Source organism: Melospiza melodia, chromosome 2 (assembly GCF_035770615.1).
Source record: "Melospiza melodia melodia isolate bMelMel2 chromosome 2, bMelMel2.pri, whole genome shotgun sequence".
NCBI classification, from domain to species: Eukaryota; Metazoa; Chordata; class Aves; order Passeriformes; family Passerellidae; genus Melospiza; species Melospiza melodia.
The window spans coordinates 121,982,979-122,006,638 of NC_086195.1; the positions used below are offsets into that span (position 1 = coordinate 121,982,979).

Here is a 23,660-nt window from a genome sequence, read left to right on the forward strand (position 1 = left end):
GCATCAAGGCCAATATGTTCCCATTTCTGTTCCAGAGGCAGTGTTTCAACGAACAAAGAAACAAATACCTTCAAACCCAAAGTATTCCTTGAAGCTACTCTCTAGCATTCTCCCAAAATAAGACTTGTCAGTGTTAGGATCCTCTCCAAAGGCACTGAGCATAGTGACAAGAAGATTAAAGTAGCAAAATCAAGAAGACAGACGAGACTGAGCAGACAAAGTAATGTGGAACGGGCTGTGGAGAACTTAGAAGCTGAGGGAAGAAGATAGAAAAATTAGAGTTAATGTAAAAAGTTAGGGAAAAGAGGAGAAGGAAACAGGAGCATCTAGCAAGATGTTAGATGGGAGAGGGCATGTGGAGGTGGTAGCAGTGAAAAGGCAGGTAAAAGGTGAGCTTTATTGAACGATGACAAGCAACACAATTTGGAAGAAGCACAAATTCCGTATTTAGCAAAAAGAAGATTAAAATCTCAAAGTACTTCAGTGATTCCAAAAATGTTCAAATTAGGGTTTGGTTGGGGTTTGTTGATTTTTTGTTTTGTTTTGATTTTTGTTTGGTTGTTTTTTTGTAAGTAAATTAAAGACACATAGTTTAGTCAGAATCAACATCACTCCAGAAATGAGTTAAATGTAAAAACAGTAAGTAAAAAGGAAGAAACCAGCTGCAGGAAGTGTTCTTTTAAAAATACAGATTACTGGAAATAAGAAGCTAGTGTTGACTGAGATTTGTGTAGGGTAGGGAACTGTGGTCACAGTTCTTACAGTAAATGCAGTCCAACTAGTGGCAAGAGAAAGATTTAAAGTGTAAATAGGAAACACAGGCTGTTATTTGATCCTAACATAGGCTTCTATTCTATTCTATTCTATTCTATTCTATTCTATTCTATTCTATTCTATTCTATTCTATTCTATTCTATTCTATTCTATTCTATTCTATTCTATTCTATTCTATTCTATTCTATTCTTTATTGGATATGAATTTTAGTATGAGAGCTTGAATTTTGTTGAAAGGAGATGGTATAAGAAAACAAGATGAGAAGGTAAATTGTCAGACTTGGCTTAAGAAAATGCATCAGAGGAAAGCGGAGAGAACAAGCTGTAACAAGAACTTGTAAGAGCTGGGCTGGCAAGGGAAGAAATAGCACTGAGGAAACTTCCAAAACACTATTAATGCACACTGAAGAGATGAGTGCTCAGTTCCTACATGCAAAAAAGAAGAGTGAACTTTAAGAGTGACATTTAAGTGCCACAGTGAAAGCAAAGAACACAATAAATGAGAAGATGAAGGAACGATAGGTGCTTGACTAGACTTTTCTCCCTAGAGAAAAGGCAAATTGGAGTCTCAGTTCCCACAAATATTTTGAGAGAAATTAACTTGGTCCAGGAAAACACAGGGAGAAAAAACCAAAACAGATGTTCAGATCAGACAGAAATTGTAATGATTGTTTGCACAATGTGAGTTACTCTGGCAAATGCTATACTGAAGAATATCCTTATACAGTTTCTGCTTTGAAATTTGTTTTATTTACATGTCTTCATGGCCATTTTGTTAACAACTTTCAATATTTTTAGAAATCAAAGTACATTGCAAATTGCAATACACATCCAGAAATGAGTCAGGTTGCATTTCAACCACTGAAGTGATGAAAATTTCATCAGAAACAACATTCTTTGATTAAATAAGAACACCAGTTCAAAATATCTGTGCCTAAATCCTGCACCTGCATTTCTTTTGCCCAAATTAGCAAGAAGTGAGAACTCAACTTTTCAACATCATTTTTCTTTTTTCAAATATACAGAAATTACTAAATACATCTTTTAAATATTCCAATACCACAGGTAAAATTTTAACCATGTTGCACAGCCTTTTTTTTTTGTGAAGCTACAGAAATAGGGAAAATACAGAACACATGGAAATTACACATCAGCTAGTTGAAATGCTTAATAAATACAGAAGAGCTTATCAAGATTTTAAAAAATGCTTGTTTGATCCAGTAATTAAAGCTCAATAAATAAATGGGATTTTTGATATTGAACTGAAGCAAAATCAGACTCTACAGTCTTAAGGAAGTTTTTATTGTTGTATTTGAGATAAAACTCTGGGTTAAAAGCTTCAATAAACACCACTTACCACATGATGACCAATATTACTTGAGACATTTGTCTGTTTGAAGAAAAGTTAAAACTAGCCTATAAATAATAATATAAAGCTCAAACAAGCAAACTACTGTCACCTCCCTTTTTTTTGGTCTGTAAAATTCCACTCAAAATCTGCAGGTCGTATTTTTGATGAATTTCTATGAATTTCTGCAGACTTTCAAGGACTCACATGGTAGTTATTCCTTGGGTTAAAGAAGCATGAAATGAGAACAGGTGATATAAGACAGTATTTCTTCATGGGCCCCTTTTGTCACATTACATGTCACAAGCACTTCAATTTTTAAGGTTCTGTCAAGAGCCTCACAGCAGGTCCATACAGAAAATCATCTTGATGAATGTGTCATTTTACAATACAGAAGGGACTCCAATTAATCTGTGTGTGCAGGGAGGCAGCCTATAACAAGTAGTGTGTTGTAAATTCAAAACCTTTTTTAGTACACACTGACTTCTTAAACTATTAAAGCTCTTCTAACCTTCTTGACACAACCCCTTACTGCTTCAAGGCTTGTTAATAAGGTAATGGATAGGACATAGGACCATGTCACTGTTGCCAGGGGATGTGAATGGGAAATTGGGAGTATAGTAACAGTAGCACTTCTAAAATTCTTCCTCACTTCTTCAGCTTGTTTAAACATTAAGATTGTACTCTGGATTTGCTTAATCTATGTGTATGTAGGAGTGGGGGGCAGAATGGGGGTTTCAGGTTTCTCTGGGAATAGTGGTGAACTGGGATAAGGAAATATGTAATTATACTTTTACAGGAATGTTACACCTCTGAAATTCTCTTACAAGGACTGGTATTCTTCCTGTTGAACACAGTTTTAAAATCCCATTAATCCTAATGGACAAAGTCATCAAATCCATAGTGGACAAAGATCTCCATGGCAAAATTATAGGAATCAAGGAGGTTTTCACTTGATGGTATTCTATAAATCTGTATAGAACAGGCCATCTTGCTTCAGTATTACACAATGCAAGATTAAGGGGCGAACTCAAATGTGAAAATGCAGCTCATCTGCCAAGAAAAAAAAAAAAGGAAATAGATTCAGGCAGGACACTTCCTCCTTTTGTGTAATTACCTCGGCAAAAGATCTGCACAGCTAACAAAGTCTCTGGCAATGAGACAAGAACAAAAAAGCTTAGTGAGTGTCTAAACAAGGTTTCCCCCCTCATTTGCCTTGGCTTCTTACAGAATATCAGGAATAGTAGTGATACCTGGGGGGCTGGGACTCGCCCTAGGGCTAAGTTGGGCACTCTGGGGCCCCTTGCAGTTACACCAGCACGGTGCCCAGCTCTTCAGGGAATGGCTGTCTCTCTCTCCATGCCCGAGCCAAAATAAGCTCAGCTACACTTAATTGGCTTCCAGCTGATCATAGCTCATGCAGGTGCCTCTGAGCTCTGCCCAGGGATTAACCTGTGCAAGCTCAGGGCACTCACCCAGGCTCCTCCCCAGCCCAGATGTGGTGCAGGTGGATGACCAGAGCTCAGGTGCTCTCCCAAGGATGCTGGAAGACCTTTCCCACAGGCACATAAACCCCATCTCAATGTGTCTCCTTCCTAATGTAACAGGGAGAGCAGCCACATAATTTTCAAACTGTCTGGTGACTTGGTTAGCCATGGGAATTTTCTTTCTGTGATACCCTTAAGAACTGCAGAATAAGTTTACCAGGAGGACATCTAGAGAAAGAGCTGATAGTAATTAAAATACCTTTGAAGTCTTTTAGTATTACCACATGAGAAGCCCACACATAATGTGTTTGCAACAAAGTTTGCACTTTCCACACCAAGAAAAGCAGTTTTCATGACCTGAAATACCTACCAACTTTGAGCTTCTTCAAAAAATAAATGCGTGAATCAGCCCTTTAAATCTTGGTGAGGAAACAGAATTAAGGAACAGACTCCACCCCTCAGTGAGTTAGTGAGGGCTTACAAAAAATCAGTTGCACAAACCAGTTAAAAATAAAGCAGTGGCTGGAGCAGGGAGGCAAAAAAGAATTGGGACTACAGGCTATTAAAAATACTTTCCCTGTCTCAACAGGAACAGGCTAGCTGAGAACATTTACTTAAATTCTTCTTAGGAGAATGTTTATACTTGTATTGAGATAATCCTTGTGGGGCTGATTTGATTTTGGCCTTTAATGTGTTTAACCAGCTTTGTGTCAGAGACAAGTTATATGGAGCTGTGTTTTTTGAACTGATTGCATTTTTTTCTGCTAAAGAGAGAAGTTTTACTCAATTTCCAAGTGAAACAGCAAACTATCTAATTAGGGAAAAGCACATATAGAAAAGAGAAGTTAGCAAATGAGGACAGCTTTAGCAAATAATTTGTTTTTAAACTTAAATACCCAAATTTGCCGCTATTAAATTTCTCTTATAGTACTTACAAATCAAGAGAGACCAAGCAACAGTAATACCTCCACAATGCATAGAGGGTTCTGAGTAGGCAATTTGCATTTTCTGCAATTCAGAACATTATATTTAGCACATAGTGTAGTTTCCCTGTGGGTGCACAGCAATAGAAGTCAAAACAAACAGATACAAAGCGTTTTAAAAACAGCATTTCAGATGACGCATTGCCTGCTTGAAATGACAAGTCTGTACATTGCAGGGTAGGGCTAATATCCACCTCTCCTTTATAATTTGAAAGTCTGTGTTGATTTATTTTCACTCCACTCCATGTGACACAGGGCTATTTTAAAGCCTTTTGGGAGAAGAAGAAAAATTTCACTGTAAAGAAACCATCTACCATGAAATTTTAAAAGTGTTTGGAAAGGAAACTCAGGAGATTTTTATCTCAAAGCCCATTCAATCATCCCTTATTTGGAACTGCTTTTAAATACTCTTCTACTGCAATGGGAGAAACTTCTCCATACCAGCTTTGAAGCCAGATGTGTTCAATGTTCATTTTCATGAAGAACCACTCATAGCTACGAGGCCACTTTCTTACCACTGGGTGCCTGGAGGGACAAAGAAAAGCAAAAAAAAAATATTAGAAGATGTGCCAAAACATATGCATAGTCTGCTTTTATCTTCAGCCTGGTGTGCTCAACTAGAGTGAAACCTGAGATATGAGAACCACCATTCATCTTTTTGGCCCTTCCTTGCTGTAAGCTTTATGATCTTCCTCACCCCAGTCAGGGGAGAACTGCCACTCAGGCAGCCAGCCTTCACCACCTTCCCCCACTGCAGAACTCTGTCTCTAAACATAGATGTTGTTTGGTCTCTGAGTAAGTGAAAAATAGTTAGGGAAGACTCTTTGAATGTATGTCAGGGTTGTGCTTGTATCTGTTTAAAGGAAAGAGCATCCTGAAAAATACTACATCTTTGGTAGCAATTGTGGTACAGAGGGAGGGCTAATAAAACTGGGCAGAGCATTGTCTCTGCAAGCTGTCACCTCCGACAGCCTTCTCATCCTGTATTTTTCTCTCATTTCTCTGGTCTCCCTTACAGCTAGGTCACAAAGATTCTCCCTGACTGGGTGCAGATGTCTGCTCCCCAAACCCCAGCAGGTGTAGCTGTGGGAAGCTCAGCAGTGATGCACAGAGTGGATACCACAGTTCAAGTCAGTGTTCACAGGAACATGGGTGGGAAGTGCTGCAAGTCTGGGCAGGGTTGGCTCACTGCCCTCTGCTCCTGCAGAGGACCCTTCAGCAGAGGTGCTTGGTTTGGCAACCTCTTGGTTTCCCTCTCCTTGGGAAAATGGTGTTTCCTACCATTTTCTGAGTTGTCCCTTTGAGCACGTATGATTCTGGGGTTGGTAAGTGGCATCAGATGCTGCTGGCACTGGATGTGCCCCAACAGCCCTCACTTTATCATTCTGACTCTTGCACCCTGACAGCAGAGCATCCTCTGCTGAGGTGCTGGTAGACTCTGGATCACATGGAAATCTAATTCCTGCGAAGTTTGTAAAGAAGGCTTGGGTGTCAATGTGGCTCCATCTGTTCATGGTCCCATTTTTGCTATTGGTGGCACACACTGACAGAGTCCCACCCTGACCCCATCCTGTAGATCAGAAGGAATATCATCTCTGGGCTGTTTTGGATCCAAGCTCATCCCAGTTTCCCAGCAGTATTTGATTGACCAGGCAAGGTGCACCTCGAGGACAATCCCTGGCAGCCTGTGTGGGAGGTGTGTGCTCCAGGTAAGGTTTAGGCTTTTCATGCTGTAATTCTGGAAACCCACTGAAGGGCATGGGGGCACACCCTGTGTGTGTGCTACACATCTGGGTTATGCTTGCATCTGTTCAAAGGAGACTGTTCAGTCAGTACTATGGCTTTGAAGCAGCTGGGACGTTAGGAGATGTAATTAAACTGGTAAGCTCCACCCTGAAAATGTTTGTAAACCCAAAGGCAGCAGACCTCTGCTCTGTCTCTGAGTCCTCTACCTGTCATAAAGTGGGGTAGAATCTTTAAAGATAACAAATACACCATGGAATTATGGAATCTCTCCTTGGAACCAGGTGACATATCTTCATAATCCCCAGATTATAAGACATGTGCCTTACCAGAGTCCAACTCTAACTAATTGCATTTCCATATTTAATTTCCTCAAGAGTTAAAAGGTCTGTCATTCCAAGCCACACAGAAGCCAGCATGATTCATGGCCCCAAAGCAAAGGTCAGGCTTGTTATTTCTCAGATTTTCTGTACCAAAAGGCCACATTTGTGTATTTCTCTCAAACCCATGGGTTGCTCTCTTCTATGTGTATGTTAGATACAGACCTGGAAAACATTGCTTGCTTGGCAAATTCTACTTCCTCTGGAGGCACCATGACCATCTGTCCCGTGAGAGTCAGCCTGGCGCACCTTGGATCCTCTGGATCAATCACGTTTTTTCTGTGCACAGAGAAAATTGCTCATGAGTAACAGCTTGCTTGCTTTCTTAAGGGTTTTTGGAGAAGTGTGGACTCTTGCTCACATATAAAAAGCTTTGTCAAGCCTTGAGGGTATTCTCTACTCCCAGCTATACTGTTTGGTGGAGGGGGGAAGTCTGGAAGGAGCACTCAACTGACACATAGCTCTGCTGTAGACAGCAGATTAAGATTGATTAATCTTAATTTATACTCACAAAAATTGGATTAGTATATATTGGATTGTAAAAAAATGTGAAAATGGCAGTATTCCCAGGCAGATGTACAGCCCTATATTCAGGATTCTGAGAAGAAGTAGTGAGATAGTTAGTCTGTGTCTATGCCTACAGAAAAGAGTATGAATATGTCTATCTGTATGTAAAACATAAGGTCTTTTCATTGTGTTTATCCTAGAAAATCAATCCTTGTTCATTTTTAACCCATTTTTCAAGTGTTTTATACCAAATAGAAAAGTTCTCCAATTGCCTTCAGACCAAGCCAGGGAAGGTATTTGCTACTTTTTGGCTCTTTGTATATAGTAATGATAAATAAGTCCCCATTAGTAACTTCAATACAATTGCTGACTCTGACATATACAATACAAGGATATAAATCATAACTAAATCTACCAATTGCAAAAAACAATAGTGTCTGAAATGAATGCAAAGGCTTGATCCTGGCAAATACTGAGCAGCCCAAAGTCCTGTTGCCAGCAGTTTGAGACTGCTCAGTGTCTCAGGGAACCATGTTCCCATATCAGCCCAAGAAACTACATTAGGAAATGAAAGCTGCATTTCTTCTTTGCTGGGTCTTAATCACAGAAAATTACATCTCATCCATGTACATTTTTACTTAAAGATCTTGGCTTGAGCCCTTTAGCCTTAAGTGTGTGCAATCTGCAATGGCTTCATTTTTGGTTATATTTCTCAATGTGTGTCTAGTGTATGCAGGAAACATATGGGCATCCTCCTGCAGCTAATTTAACACCTGCAGATTCTCCACAGATGGTTATGAGAGACTGTGTAGCTCACTAGATAAAATAGCTGCTTTTCTAAAGAGGGTCATGAGCAGAGATATGTAAGGAAGTACAAGAGGCTGATTGATACTTGACTGTGTCCGATAAACACTTGCCACTGTCTGCAGCCTGACCCCCAAAGTGCCATTTGCAGTCACATCATCTCAGGGACACTATTTCAGTGACATGTTCAGTCTGGAGCAGCAGTTGTCTGAAGGGGATTTTCAGTTTAACAACTTTTGGACAAATTCCACTTGTTTTCGTCTCCTATGCTTACTGATGGGAGGAAGGGTCAAGGCCAAAGATCAGGCTCAAACTTTTTGTCCACATCAACTTATAATGGTCTAATTTTCTGTACTAAAATCTTTTAAGTTATAGAAGTGGTGTTCTGAGAACTCAAAAATCTGCATTCTCTGCCCAGGCACTTGGGTTTATTTCTATCAGTGTGTATGCAGAGTACAAACTTGTCTACCTGATCACCTTGGTACACCCTAGATCCTCAGCACTGACTCCTACTGCCTGCTGAAGATGCCACTTCATGTCTGGGTTCCAGTGTCCTGAAAGTGCTCTTTCCCTAAGGAACACAGCTCCAGGGACACCCATAGCTCCTGGGGTTCCCTAAGGAGCACAGCTCCATGCCCCAGGGACACCCATAGCTCCTGGGGTTCCCTAAGGAGCACAGTTCCATGCCCCAGGGACACCCATAGCTCCTGGGGTTCCCTAAGGAGCACAGCTCCATGCCCCAGGGACACCCATAGCTCCTGGGGTTCCCTAAGGAACACAGCTCCATGCCCCAGGGACACCCATAGCTCCTGGGGTTCCCTAAGGAACACAGCTCCATGCCCCAGGGACACCTGTAGCTCTTGGGGTTTCTTTTGTAGGGGCTTTGGATGTTGTGTGGCTGCCCATCATCCATGGCCCTGTGAGATGCTCACCCCCCAAAACACAAATAAATAAAGGCAAATACAGTGAATACAGCTGAAGAGAAAGGAGCCAATCCTACATGCAGAGGGTGTCAGCTGAGGGTCTGTGTGTGCAGCAGCCAGGGCAGTGCACATTCACGCTCTTGCCCTGGATGGTGAAGTGTTCAAGTCCATTTGAAGCAATCTCCTGATCTATTGTTATCTTTTATGCTTAATCCTAATACTGTATCCAAAGCCCTCTGCATATGTTTACGTATTCAGAAATTGAGTTCAGAAAATTGCTTTAAAACAACTGTGCACTTGAATATATGATACAATTTCCTCCACAGCCAAACAGTATCATAGAACAACTGAAGAGCCAGGAAAAGCAGGAATATTTGCAAGTGTCCTTCTTGCACACAGCTCCTAGGTAATGCGTGGTTAATTACTTAAAAAGAGGATTTTGAAAGAGATTGTTATAAAAATATGTCTGTGTTTCACAGAGCAGATTGAGGTGATTTTGGATGTAATCAGGAGCAGTGAGAAGTTTTCATCTGACCTACTCAGATTACAATTATTTGGTGTTTTTGTGCAAGTCCATGTTTATTCTGAAAGCATAATATTTGATTTTGAGTAGGCAATAGAGCTGATGTAGCTGTGGTTAAGCAGTGAACCCTGCCTGCCTTTGCTGAGAAAGTTTTGCCTAATAGGAGTAGTGTCTGATGTGACTCTTCCACAGTTGACATGAAAACCTGCTCTCCACATATTTGGCTGGCAACAAAGCCTACACACTGTGCATCCATAGCTTGAATAGGTTTTTTTATGTTTTGATTTTTTCCACCCTGGTTTCTTCTTGTTTACAGTTTTCTGTACATTCTCATGAAGGTGCTACACTAATTGACACACATAATACTATCTTCTCAGTAAAAATTATTCAATCTGAATTCTGCATATTGGAATAATATTCTGGAGGGTCAGTTTGTTTTCCTGGGAAAAGACTCAAACAAATTATTTGTTGAGATTGTGTTAGGTGAAGTTTTGGAAGAGCTGAACAGGGCAATGATACATCTGAGTTCAGCACACTGTTATTGCTTTCTTGGTTTTGCCTTCAGTTCTGCCTCTTATCATAGGTTTTTTGTTTCAGGAAATCTTGGAACCTCGTATTCTAATCTGACATTAGCATTAATATTTTCTTTTTCAAAGAAACCCTTCATATTCTGAAGTGAATCTGCTTCTGCATTTCTTTTTTTGGCATAGTATTTCCCTAATGATGTTTGATTACTTTTATACTTCTTAAACCATTAAAACCCACTAAACTTACAGCTACCACTTCTAAATGTTGTGAATGGGTCTTCAGTTTTCAGTGTTGTTGCCAGCACAACTAATACAAATGCAGGATTTGCTTCCTTGGAGCAAGGTGATATAGTCAGGGATTTATGTCATATTTTTACTAAAGATAATAAATAATTTACTTAAACATTCCTCATTTTTATTTGTAGAGGTCAAATCATGCATTTAATAGACATTTCTTGCCTCTGTATAAATACATATTCAGCTCTCAGTCCCTGAGTTGCTCTCATCTTTGCTGGCACCAGAACAAGTAGATGCAGAGGAGCAGCTTTATGTAACGTTTGTGTGCTGCTGACTGGGTGTGAGGGGGAGGCAGAGTCAGGGGTAGAGATGGTGACACTGTTGCTCTGTTGAGGAAACCCAAGGTGGTTTCTCAGGTGGTTTGTCTTTACCAGAATCAAGCCCTCTGTCTCCATAGAGAGGACTTCATGAATGCCATGGTAAAATATGAACTGAGGGAAAGAGAAAGCAGGTAACTGTGAAACAAAACCAAGCAATAGAGAACACATTCTTTTTTTTTCATGCTTATTTCAAATACATAGGTTTTGTTGCAAAAAATTAGGAAGGCCAGATTAAAATGGAAGAAGATTCAGCTTATGCATTTTATGAGAAAACAGTGCATTAAGAGATATCATCTTAATTATTCATCTGATCTGTGAAGACAGAAAATTGATTGTTGCTGTTCCTCTGCTTACAGTGAGCAAAGTAGGTATGCAGAGTTTGACCCAGTCCAGGCAGTTTTCTTCCAAGTGTGTGAGAAGATATCACCTACAAAGGTGCCAGCTTTACTGAGCTTAAGGAGAGGCCAGCATCCAAGTAAAAAGTATTTCCCAACAGAAATGCAATGCTGCAGAGCACACTGCTAATGACCGTGTCCCACTTACTTTACTGTGTAACACTTCCGCAGTTTCTGGGTCCTGGTTCAAGAGTGGCTCAGAGTAAAGAGTGCCACCTACTCATTAAATTGTTTACTGCACTAGCCATCTCTTGCAGTTTAATTAGAAGGTTTTTATGCAGCAACTATCCAAGTCTAGGTGTTATGAACTTATACTTCAAGCTGCTGTGGTTATATTGGCACATAAGATGATGATGTTGGGAATTGGTTAGGATTCCCTTTCACAGCTGAGATCTCTGCTTTGACTGATGGTGGTCTGTCTCCTGGTTTCTGACCAAAGTATCCCTGAGTATTATCTTCATTCTCAGCCTCTGCAATCCATTAGTGAGGTGGCACTGATCTGCCACAGATCAACAGGAAAAGCAAATTAAAAGTTTGGAAGGCACTTAGGAAGGAAAGCCAGGTACTCCCAAGAAGTGGAACTGGCAGGAGAAAGGCAGGAGGGTTAAGTACTGTTCCAGTATGGGTGTGAAAGCAGGGGTCTATGCAGAGGAATTCTTCTCTTTTTCTTCTTTCCCAGACTTCTTTTCCCACAAAGGAGCTGACATCCTTCTCCTCCACTCCCCAGTGAAACAAGACCTTCCATCCTCCCTGGGAGGATACACATATGTCCCCTGAACACATTTCTCACTGCCATGTGAGAAATCACTGTTCTTATCCCTCTACTTCTTCAGAGTTGAAGAGAAAAGAAGTTGGGAAAGAAAGAGCTTTCTCCTATTGCAGAAAAGAAGAGACAGAAATCCAAGAAGAAAGCCCCAGAAAACAATTTCCCTACATTTTTTCCTACTTTAAAGCACACAGCTCATGAGTGGCATAAAGGCAATGATTGCTTCCACACATTCTAAGCTCTCCTATAATGGTAGCAGTCGTGAAAACCTATGTAATTAGGAGATGGGGACTGGCTGCTGACACAGCTCATGCCTGTCACCTCCCATGGATGCAAGGTAGGTGACTCTGTCATACCCTGCACCGGGCTCCTCTTCACGTGGCCTCAAACTGGGCACAAGGTGAAAAGGCAGTTATTTTCTGCTATATAAAATGCATCATAGGATTTTTGTCCCCTAAAATCTACAAAAAGGAAGGGAGGGAATGTTCATTCCTTAGAGAATTACTGTAAAGGGCATATAATTTTGATTCATAAATGTGATTAATTTTGAAAAGTAAGTTGCACTTCTCATTCATTTCATCTGTTCACCACTAACTACCAGAGTCTCTGAAGCAGAAAGAATGTATTGGTGCTGCTAATCTGCATGGCATGAACGTCAAACAAAATCTCCACTGAAAGCAATTTCATAATCTGAAAAGCTGTTGCTGGCCTTCAACCGGATATGGCTAGGCAGATCTGCCCTGCTCTGATTTTCACAAGAATTTCTCTAACAGCCCTGTTTGGGAGCCAGCAAAGTTAGTTAGAACATCTTTGCTTTTGGAAGAAGTCTTCTGTTCTGAATCTGAAGTCAAGTCAGGGAGCTAAAGTGTATTGGTGTAGTGGCTATTCTATTCATCTAAGTGAGCCTGTGCTCCTAGTATATGTGTTTTAATATGTTAATGTATTTAATGTGATAATGTTAATAATAGTTAATGTGTTTTAAATAATTTCATTCTTTCTAGAAGATAATCCTTTGTAAAATGGTTTAATTACAATGTGTTATGTGAAGCCAGTCTGTTTGCCTCTCTCCATTGACAATAACATCTGCATTTCTTCAGCTGAACTCTGTGTTTCAGACAGGAAGCTTTTATATAGTTTAACCATAGACAATTCATGCAGAAAAAAAAGAATCACAGCATGAACTATTTCTGTAAACAGAATCAGAGAAACGCTATTTCACTAGAAAAGGGATTTTAGGAAGTTGGCTATTTAAGAATACGGGAAAACAGTAATTTAGAGCTGTATTGTGTGCATTGGGTCATGATGATAGAAGGTTTCATGTTTGACTTTCTAATTTGGTACATGCATTTTAAATTTTTTTGAAATACAGATTTTTTTAAGTACAGATTTTTAGGAACAACTACTGACATAATTATTTGCATATGACTAAAAAGGGCCAATATAAATACCAGAACTAGAAATATATCTGTGCCACAGAATCAGGAGGTGGATCTCAAAAAATAATGGATGTCTGAATTCAGCCTTTGTCTTCTGCATGCGTAATTTCTCATTGTGTGAAGGTACAGTACCAGATTTCTTTGTTATATTAATCCTTGTATTAACAACAGGATCTACAAACCTAGCAGGAGTTGAGTGTTGAGTGGCCATATGATATCTCAAAGGTTGTGCCTTCCACCCATGGCAGCTTTATTGTGCCCCAGAATTGCCCAGGGAATGAAGCTGGATATTTGTGCATGCTGCTGATCCACCACATAGCAGGAACCCAGACCCACAAAATTCCTCTTTACTTCCCATGGCTTGGTGGCTCAGCACTTCCTGCCAACATTTTCCATGCAGCATTTAGGAAACCTACAGAGTCAGCTTATGTCCACTGAAGACATCTGCCTGATCATGCCAATCTGCTACTTCCAGCACCAGATGAGCATGGTGGGTAAAACGGCTCTGATGGAGATCATAAATCAGGAGGGGAATGTGAATTCATGAAAATCACTCATGGTCTGCAGTGTGGATTTGAAACACCATCCTGAACTAATAGCAGGAAAAAAACCGAAGGTGGACTGACTCCAAAGCTCGCTGCTTTTCCCTTGTATGAAAACCAGTTCATGGCAGCCATGTAACCACTCCTTCTCTAAGAAAGCTGCAGTGTGTCCCTGTGAATGCGCTGAACCTGATGTCAAGGAGGTGACACACGTTTAAAATTAATTGCCTGTTTTCCAGGCTGCAGCTGTAATGAGGCAGACTGAGGAGCTTACTTGGAAAGAGGAATCCTCTGAGCAGCCTGTGTGTTGTGAAATGTGTTTAGAACAATAGCTGCTCTATGCTTTAATGTCGGGCTTGGTCTTGCTCCCTCTGAAAGCTGCACGAATGGAACTCAATCTTTTCAGCTTGTCAGTGGCATAGACATACCAGTCTATTTATAGCCCTGAACCATTTAATTTTTCTTGCCTCTACTATCCATTTATCAGCCTTCAGATAAAATGCTGTGTAGTTACTAACAAATGCTGTCTCTATCCTGGCCATCAGAGCCTTCTCAGAGAGGGGCAGCCCATCTCCCTCTGGGAAATGGTAATCTCTAGGTCAGAGATGAGGAATCCAAACTGTAGCTGCAATACTAAAATGTCTTGCAATTAGTGCCTAGTCAGATGCATTGCAGCTCTCTTTCTTTCAATATTAAATGTTATTTTTCTTATTAGTTTAGGGTTTTCAAATTTTCTCTCCAGCTGATTAAATATTGAGGCTGGAGCACCATAAAGGCCAGTCTGTATTCCTCACATCCTTGAAAGGGAAAATATTCACTGTCGGGGTTTGGAACTTGAGTCTGTTCTGAAACAAAACAAATGAAATTTGCTACTAAATAAATTTAATATCAAATTGGTGTACACAAGTCACTTGAAACTCATTAGGTACACGAAGACATTGAAATGTCAGCTATGTTTTCTTTCTAAAGGCCAGAGATTTCTTTTGCATGCAATAGGTCAGAAGCATTTTTCAGGAGAGTGCCAAATACTCCCAGGAGCATTGGCTACAGGCACCGATCAGCTCTCACATTTATTTTGATTCTTGCAACTCAGAGTAGATTAATAATGGAATTCTAATGAAGTTCCACGTGAAACCAAGCTACAAATGCATTGCCAGTATGCAAGGACATGAACTTTCTCACATAGAATATTACTCATTTAGCTATTTTACATAATTATTTTGAAACCAAAACAATTATTGATGCAATTGAAGAGAATGTCTGACAAGAATGACACTTTCCTTTGCCAAGAAGACCTCACAGATACCATTTTAATACTAGCAGGACCTGAGGTCTCACAGAGGGAAAGGTCTTGCCTCTCATACAGTGCTAGTAAAGAAGACTTTTGCTGCACCAAACTTGAGCCATCACATAAAGCTCTGCACTGAGGCTGCTGCGTGCTGTTTGCATGGCACAGCCTGTCTATCTCAGCTGGTCAAGTGCACACTGAAGCTGGGGACAGGCCACCCCCAGCACTGGCAGTAGGGCCTGGACACCTTGCTGTTTTCTTCAGTGTCACACTGCTCACAGAGGCCCTTTGAGAGGGGTAACAGTGGGGTGCTGTGCTGGGCTGCCATTTCAGAGGGTGCTGCTTTCAAATGCAAAAATCACTCATGGTTTCCTAGTTTAATATATACATTAATTTCTGACCCTGGTTATAGGGGAAGGGGAGAGAAGAAAGGTAAACTCCATTGCCTATACCCTTTCTTGCTGAGAGACAGCCTCAAAGCTTGCTCACATTTTCATACCACCAAAAACAAAAACTGTAGCTCATGTAAAGACACAGCTTTTCATTGTCTGTATTGCTTGTCTTTGCACTAATGCAAGCCAACATCTGTTCCAGATGAGAACTTCAGAAATAATGAAAAAGAAACTGAAGGTAAAATAAATAATGCATGGAACAGTGATCAAACTCTGAACCTGTGTACTCAATTCAGTAGTAAGCTCAATTTTTGGAGTATGGTTACATGCTAAAGTGAGAATATTCTATTTTCCACCACCTTCTCTTTTCCTTTCGCCTCTCCTTTGTTCTTTTCTGGCTCTTGAAGAGCTGATTCAAGTCACTAAGACAGTAGAAATCTCATCCAGAAAAAAAAAAACAACAAACCAAGAGGTTTCCACTGGGTTGCTGAGCAAAAATAGGCCCACCATATGGTCAGCTGGAGGGTGGGGATGGGATTCCAAGGCCAGGAGCAGTACTGGCCACAGGATGAAAAGAAGAAGGATCAGCAGAAAAACTTATTCTTGCTGTCAGGATAATTTTCTTCACATTTATGTTTCAGCTCAGGCTGAGGCAAACCCAGAAGTGATGGGGGGCAGGGTAGCACATGACTGGTGGTAGGGAGGGAGAGCAGGGATGTGGCAAATGGTAATTAGTTTGGACTAAGCTGTTTTGGAAATCCAGGTTTAGCTTCTTGGCCCAGAGAGCTCTTCTCACCAGAGAGCCCAGTCTCAGGCTGCAGAGGGGATGGGAGAGTCAGGTGACAGAATCCAGGGTTCCCTGCCTGCAAAACAAGCAGCACCAAATATGTGGGATACTGATCAAAAGAGTAGGGATTTGGAAATTAATAGTGATGTAATAAAAAGACATCGAATAAATATCCTCAAAGGTTTGCGGTGTATACGGATTTCATATTTCTGTAATATCATGCAGCATTTCTCTTTTGTTGTGAATTGGCACTTCCCAAACAGGTAAATAGGACAGTGATGTTGCTAAGCCATAAGAGGCAAAGACTTTCAAGAGTGGCTGTTTAAAGTTAGGGATCAAAGGCCACACTTAAGTGCCTAAGTGGGTGTGTGGTTTTCAGAAGTGCTCAACATTAACACATCATCAATGGAAGCTGCTCTGAGTCTTGGGCCTCTGAAAATAGGGCATTAGGTAGTAGGACATAGGACTTAAAATACATTTTTAAGCACTTGGTCTGGATAGTAAGTTAACTATTAGACTGAATGAAAAAGCTCAGAAAGCAGGAATAAGTGCCATTAAGCCTGCAGTGAAAGAACGGATATGTTTATTTTCTAAATTATTAATAAAAAATGAAATTTAATGAAAATATTTAAGCAATAAGCAGAATCATTCCAGTGTTAACTTCACTAGTTCACTGACCTCCTCAAGCATTCAAGACTGAATTACCTTAACAAATGTTGGTGATAGCAGTTTCCTGTTAGGTGTTTGACATTGTAAGAGGAAGCCATGATTTCTATTCCTTGTGAACAGGATGTCAGCCTGAAATTACTTGTACTGCTTCAGACTACGAAACATTTCATTTTTCCACCATATAACTCTCTAGAAAACAATATATTCTGAACACAAATACAGATAAGTGGAACAGTAATGTTTTATATTTGCCATTCCCTGCTTTTCCCAGGGTTCTTCTCAGCTAGCAGGCTTGAGAGCTGGGATGATACTCAAGGCAATCCTCAGCTGGGGAAATCTAGTCTTAAGATAAAACCTCTCCTTCCCCAAAGATGACCTTAAGGTGGAATAAAAACTGTTAATGCCATTTCTTTCTGAAGGAGTCTGTTCTTACCAGTTCTCTCTCTCTCTCTGCTTGGAATGTCAGCTAAGACCTGCTTTGGTAACAGAGTTCTGTCTGACACAATTTCGGTGTCATGTACCTCGTCTCGTAAAGAGGCCTTTGTAAATAACACTTCACACAAGGCTGACCCAGCCAAGTTTGCCACATGATTGACTGTAAACAAACATATGGTAGAGATATGTCTTTTTCAAGGAGACAAAAATGGAGGGGGAAATTGAGTCATCTTTGAGGTTACATAGATATATTTTACACATGTAAGGCTTTGGGGATCTGAAGTTATTCATTATATGCAAAGAATGGAATGGAGCTGTTGGAGCAAGTCCAGAGGAGGCCATGAAGATGATCATAGGGTTGGAGCACCTCTCATACAAACACAGGCTGAGCATTTTGGGTTGTTCAGCCTGGAGAAGGCTCCAGGGAGACCTTATAAGCAAACTTCCAGTACCTAAAGGGAGCCTGCAAGGAAGCTGGGGAGGGACTTCTCACAAGGGCATGTAGGGATAATGGATTTGAACTAAAAGAGAGTGAGTAGGTTTTGGTTAGATGATAGGAAATAATTCTTTGCTGTGAGGGTGATGGGACCCTGGAGCAGGTTGTCCAGAGAAGCTGTGGATGCTCCATCCTGGGAAGTGCCCAAGGCCAGGCTGGGTGCAGCTTTGAGCAACCTGGCATAGTGGAAAGTGTCCCTGTCTGTGGCAGGGGGTTGGACTTAGAATGACAGAATGGCTTGTGTTGGAAGAAACCGTAAGGGCCATTGTCGCAGACATCATTTGTGAAAATCCTTTTCTTTAGGATTTTTCCTTCTGAGAAGCTAAGAGGCCTCAGAGACAAAATGCAAACAATGGTTATCTGCGGCTGTGGAATGCAACAGGTGGGTCCGTGATTGGTCTTGTGTGGATGTTTTGATTTAGTGACCACTCATGGCAGAGCTGGGTCTCTCTCTCTGTCCAAGACACAGATCTTTGTTATTCATTCTTTTCTATTCTTAGGTTAGCTAGCTTCTGAGGAAATCTGTCCTTCTTTTTCTTTTTAGTATAGTTATAATGTAATATATATATCATAAAATAATAAATCAAGCCTTCTGAACATGGAGTCAACATTCTCGTCTTCACCTGAAAACCCCTGTGACCACTGTCACAGGCCATCTAAGATTCTACGATATGATTAAGAAGAAGTCAACTCACTGCTGTCTCTGGAGAGAAGCACTGGGGATTGGATGTAGATTGCTAAACCTCAGACGTGGATTTCTCTGTTTGGGGGGTCATTTACTGACTGTTCGTGATATACAAGGTGTAAAAAAGTTGCAAAGATATCACATTCCATCATATTCTCTGAAGGGGTGGAAATCAGACAGAATGTCATAGGCCTGAGATCCTCTTACAGAACCCAGAGAGCTGGAGCCCTGTCAAGGCATTTAACAGGGCCACCAGAGTTTTCAGCAGAGGGAAGATGTGAATTGGATAGCCTCTAAAACTCTGTGGATTTTATTGGCTAGATAACTATAGACTATTATAGGATCTTGAACACCTAGATTTTACGTAGGCACATCCAAGAAGAGATTAAAATTTAGGTATGTTAATGTTCAAGCTGAAAGCCACTCCAGCTGTTGATGCTACAATATACTTCAGTGACACATCTGCTTTTCTCTACTATGCTTTACCAGGGGAATTTACTAGGAAAAAAAATCCAAAAAACCCCCAACCAATGTAGCTGATTCTGAGAGTCAAAAATAAATGCAGGACATTGAAGGTGGGGACCCAGCATTTGCTCTGAGGTCTCTGTTCTCACTGAAGGTGGTAGGAGGCAGATAAAACTTACCTGCAGAAATTTCCATCTGCCTCTGGAAGGGTCAGAGAAGCCATGGGATTCTTCAGAAGGTCTGTCACAGTGTTGTCCTTTGGTGTCACGTAAAAGAAAGGGATTCCAGTGCTGTTATTGATGGGACCATCGCTGAGAAGTAAACAGTTCCCGTAGGGCATACCTTGGATCTGCAAAATCCAAATAAGCAGCTGGTTACCTCTTTGCACATAGACAGCTCTCAAGGGGGGGATTCCCTCAAGGGCTCTAGCAGAGAGGACAGCCAGCCCCATTGCTCCCACTTTCTGCTATCATCATGAGAGCATTTCTTCTAATTTAGATCTGTCATGCTTCTATGAAAACAGATCTCTCTTTTATTTCTTCTCTCTGGTCCTGTCCATGACACTGTCAGGAACATCTTCTCTTACACTAAGCTTAAAGGAACTACCAAATTAAAAATATTTAAGTGCATGAATTTCTTTTTTTGCTGCCATTCATGCCAGGAAATATTTATTCTAAACCACTGCTGGTATCTTTCCTTAAACCCAAAAGGATACAGAGCCTTATTTAGCCTGCTTTTTACTCTAATAGTGCCTCCTCTTTTAGTTTTGACTTGCAGTGTGATTGCATCGGTTTGCAAAAACAAGAAAGCATTTGAGTTAGAGTTGTGTTTGAAGTCAAACTGGACATCAGCTCAGCTTCCTGGGCAGGAACATCAAGTTCGTGATGGGGGGGTGTGTCTCAACTACCAAGCCAGCCTAAGTAGAACCTCCTCTCATGGCAGAGAAGGGACACCAAGGAGCCAAGTTTTCAAAAATATTTTCTCCCATACACTGCCCTATGTACACACAGTGGTTATAATGCATGCAAAATGTCCTTGCCCAGTAGTGACACTCATTAATATGCTTCAGAATGACATATACTCCTACTATGCTTTTCATCCCATAATAAATAGCAATGACAGATATTCAGTTAATTGCTCCTTTTTTCATGTGTTCAGATATTTTTTCATCATGGTTTATTAAATGTTAAACAGTAAAATTATCTGTCAATACATTAAATCTTTTACAACAAAATCAAATTAAATATGAATAGTTAGTAAGAAAATCCTGGATGAAGTTGTTACCTGGGTAGCATACTTTCTGATTTTTAATGTTTATATGCCTTTAAAATTTTAATGCTTATAGCGCTTATAAATGGTCTTTGTTGGCTTCCCTTAGAAATAATGCTTTAATGATATTACAAAACTTAGAAAATACAAATCCTTGTTTATTATTAAGAGTTACGATTTAAAAAGAAGCTCTCAGTAATATTGCAGGATGTGTTCCTATTGCTTAAAATATTCAGTCTGTCATGCAAGGTTAATGTTACTCTGGATTCTCAAAAATAATTGTGATCACAGGCAGCATAGTTCAGCATTCAAAGCAGCAAACACCACCCTCCAAATTTCAAATTTTATTATGAATCAGATTTTTCTGTATTACTTCTGTGTTCTGTCTGGAGGCAGATAACTGCAGACTATATTACGGCTATAATTCCACTGAGGGTTTCTGGTGAGAGCATAAACCAAGAGTTACGATCATATGGTTTAATAGGATTTCCAAAAGCTGATGTAGAATTACAGGCCTTTTCTGTCTGCCTACAAATTAATTTAGTAGTATCTTTTTGTCAATCTGTTACTTTGTATTTCACAATAACATTAACTGCCACTAACTCAGCCGAGCTTTCTGAAGACTTACGTGCTTCTAAATTTAATTCAAAATCACAAGCTAATTAATCTGTGAATACTTTCAACAGAAAGTTAAGAATGTATTTTTAATTTTTTTTTTTAATTTCTCTTTTCCCCCCTTTTGTCTGAGTGGTACTGGATGCTGTGTCTCTTCCGAACGTTTCACTTTAAAAAAGGAAATATTTTAAAGCTGAAGAAAAGAATGACCCCAATAGCAGCCCAGCTATTTTGTTTATTGTTCCTGACAGAGAAATCCTCCCTTAAGCTGGTATAGCTGGACGGACGGGCAGATTTTGTGGTAGCCCAGCAGGCTCTCCTCCTTCTCCTCCTCATCCTCCTGAAACAGCCCCTTTCCAAACCCTGCGATGCAGCTCTGCTTTCTGGCCTTGACATTTTGCTATTTTAGGTGTCTCTCTGGTGCGGTTTTCGCGTGCATCCTCCCTGCCTGAGCTCCGAGCACGATTTCTCTCTCCTCCGCAGTTTGCGCCGCTCCGTGGTGGGGCGGGTACCGGGTGCCGCGGCCGCCGCGGGCTCCGTACCTTTCCTCGGGCGGCCCGCGTCGCCACGAAGCCCCAGGCGTTGTGTCGGGCGAGGAAGCGGGCGGTCCCGGCCCGGCCCGGCGCCGCGGCGCCCTCCCGCCGGTAGGAGAACATCCTGGACGGGGCGGCGCCCTGCCCCTGCCCCGGCCGCCGCGCCGCCGGCCCCGGGCCCAGCGCCGCATCCTCGCGGTACGCCGAGGCCGGGTAGCTCTGCTTCCACAGGCCGCCCGCCTCCTCCAGCAGCGCGGGCAGCGCCTCCTCCGTGGAGGAGCTGTGCAGCTCGTCCGCCGCCGCCCCCGCCTCGGGCAGCGGCCACGACACCGAGCTGACCACCACGTACCCCCCCGCGCCGCCGCACAGCAGCGCCGGCAGCAGCCAGCACGGCCACGGCCGCCGCGCCGACATCTTCTGCGGCAGCGCCCGCAGCGCCGCTCCCGCCGCGCCCTCCCGCGGCCGCCGCCGCCTCCCGCAGCGCCCCCGCCCCGCGCGCGGCGGCCGTGGCCGCTCCCGACGGCCCCGCAGTCGCGTCACGCCTCGGTGCCCTGCCCCCGGCCCGGAGCCCCTGCCGGGTCCCAGCCCACGCGCAGCTCCCTGCGGGGTAACCCTGCCCGTGTCCCTTGCGCGGCTCCTGGGAGCCCGCTGGAGCCCCTGGTTCAGGCGCACGGTCCGGCAGGTATCTCACGTATTCAGTTCTCTGCGCGCACCACAAAGCCAAGAAGATAGAGTTGTCCGGGCAGAGGCGGTACGACCTCTCCGTTTATTAAAGAGGAGACTATCCACGAGGGAGAGTGTCCGTGTGAACCCTCCCGTTGCAGGGAAAGCTTCCTTTGGGCACTGGGGTCAAGTCACAGCAAGGCCCCAAGGCCGGGGTGGCAGGCAGCATTAGTTTGGTGCTTGTGAGGATGCAGTTTTGATATGCAAATCCAGGGAGCTGCTATTAAACGTCTTCCAGGCAAGGTTTTAATTAGCTAAAGATTTGCATGTATATGAGTTTATATCAATAGCCCAATTTAATAAAGGCACATGTGTATACAGTTCCTTTCTTGGCAGTAGACCTCATCAATATGGCAATGCAAAGCTGTAATTCTTTAAAACATATGCTTGTAAACTTCCATTGCATTAATGCAAATTATTTCAGGAACATGGGTTCAGTAGCATCTCTCAGAATCAGTAGAATCTCTCAGAAACCTTTGCCTGTCTGAAGGTTCTCAGGTACATCTAAAAGATGTTCTAAGGTACATCTTACTTTTTCATATCTGTGAAGAATAGATGATCAGTCTACTGATACAACTTCTGCCTAATTGTGCCATGAGAACAGGTATATCTAATCTAGAATCTAAACTCTTATAAATAAAAGTGGACCGGAGAATACTGAGTATTTTTAGCTTATTTTTTCCTACACTCCCTGTTCCCTTTTTTTCCTCCACTATAAAACCTAAGGAATAGTAGAAATGGGTATAATGGGCCTTAAGACCCTAATTTTTTTTCTGATTGTGAAGATACTTCCCAAGAAAATATAATTTTGGCACCAAACTCTTAATCTTTTCTGCAGAGCTGAATACATGACTACCTTTTCATTTAGCACATGGCCCTGTCTACATCTGCTGCAATACCACACTTTTGAAAAATGATTCCCACTTCAGACAGAGCTTGAGCTGAGACAGAGGAATGGAGATGCAAGTGGCAAATCAATGTAGATTTCCAAACCCAAAATGAGTGAAAGCTTCCCAAGCTCCTGACAAGTGCTTTTCTCTGATTCAGGATACGTCCCTTCTTAAAATATTGAAGCAGTTGTCCCTTCTTGAAATAGCAACCAGGCACAGACAACTCACTGCAGGCATGCTCTTCAGAAATAGCTAAAACCCCCATTTCCATGGTGTTTCAGGGAATTTCCTCACACAATCTGATGCATGCAAGATACAAATCTCATCATTTGTATTTACAATTTTCAATGAATTTATGCCAGGGTTTCTCTTTATAAATGTCTTTGCTTGTACTTTAGTTACAGAACAAGCCCAAACAACCTAGCTTTTAACATAATAAAATAGTAACATTCTATACAGCCTATTTTATTTTGGTTAATAGAATTATATGTGAGATACTGAGTCTTTTATCCTGCAGAAATGGTAAACAAAGCAGGAATTTCTAAAGACAGGAATTAGTGCTAGGTTTTATATTCAATAAATATAAATTTTTAATTAAACACCATAGACACAAAGCAGCATTAACACAGAGTCATTCATTCATACTGCAGCTTCCAGA

General features: G+C 41.6%; 1 protein-coding gene across 1 annotated transcript; it reads right to left on the reverse strand.

The window, feature by feature from the left end:
* Nucleotides 1-1,501: 1,501 nt before the first annotated feature.
* Nucleotides 1,502-21,803, reverse strand: CREG2 (cellular repressor of E1A stimulated genes 2). The gene is made up of 4 exons (XM_063149804.1): nt 21,399-21,803; nt 19,152-19,321; nt 6,881-6,994; nt 1,502-5,117 (listed from the first exon to the last, which is right to left on the reverse strand). Exons 1-4 carry the CDS (start codon nt 21,801-21,803, stop codon nt 4,970-4,972), a joined length of 837 nt encoding a protein of 278 aa, XP_063005874.1. The 3' UTR covers nt 1,502-4,969.
* Nucleotides 21,804-23,660: the final 1,857 nt, after the last annotated feature.

What these genes read in the sequence shown, in the direction of transcription:
- CREG2 (XM_063149804.1), bottom strand. Translation starts at nt 21,803, where the DNA reads ATGTCGGCGCGGCGGCCGTGGCCGTGCTGGCTGCTGCCGGCGCTGCTG. An exon ending in CGCGGGCCGCCCGAGGAAAG is followed by an intron (nt 19,322 to 21,398) that starts GTACGGAGCCCG and finishes TGGATTTTGCAG; the next exon opens with ATCCAAGGTATGCCCTACGG. An exon ending in AAGCAAGCAATGTTTTCCAG is followed by an intron (nt 5,118 to 6,880) that starts GTCTGTATCTAA and finishes TTGTCCCTCCAG; the next exon opens with GCACCCAGTGGTAAGAAAGT.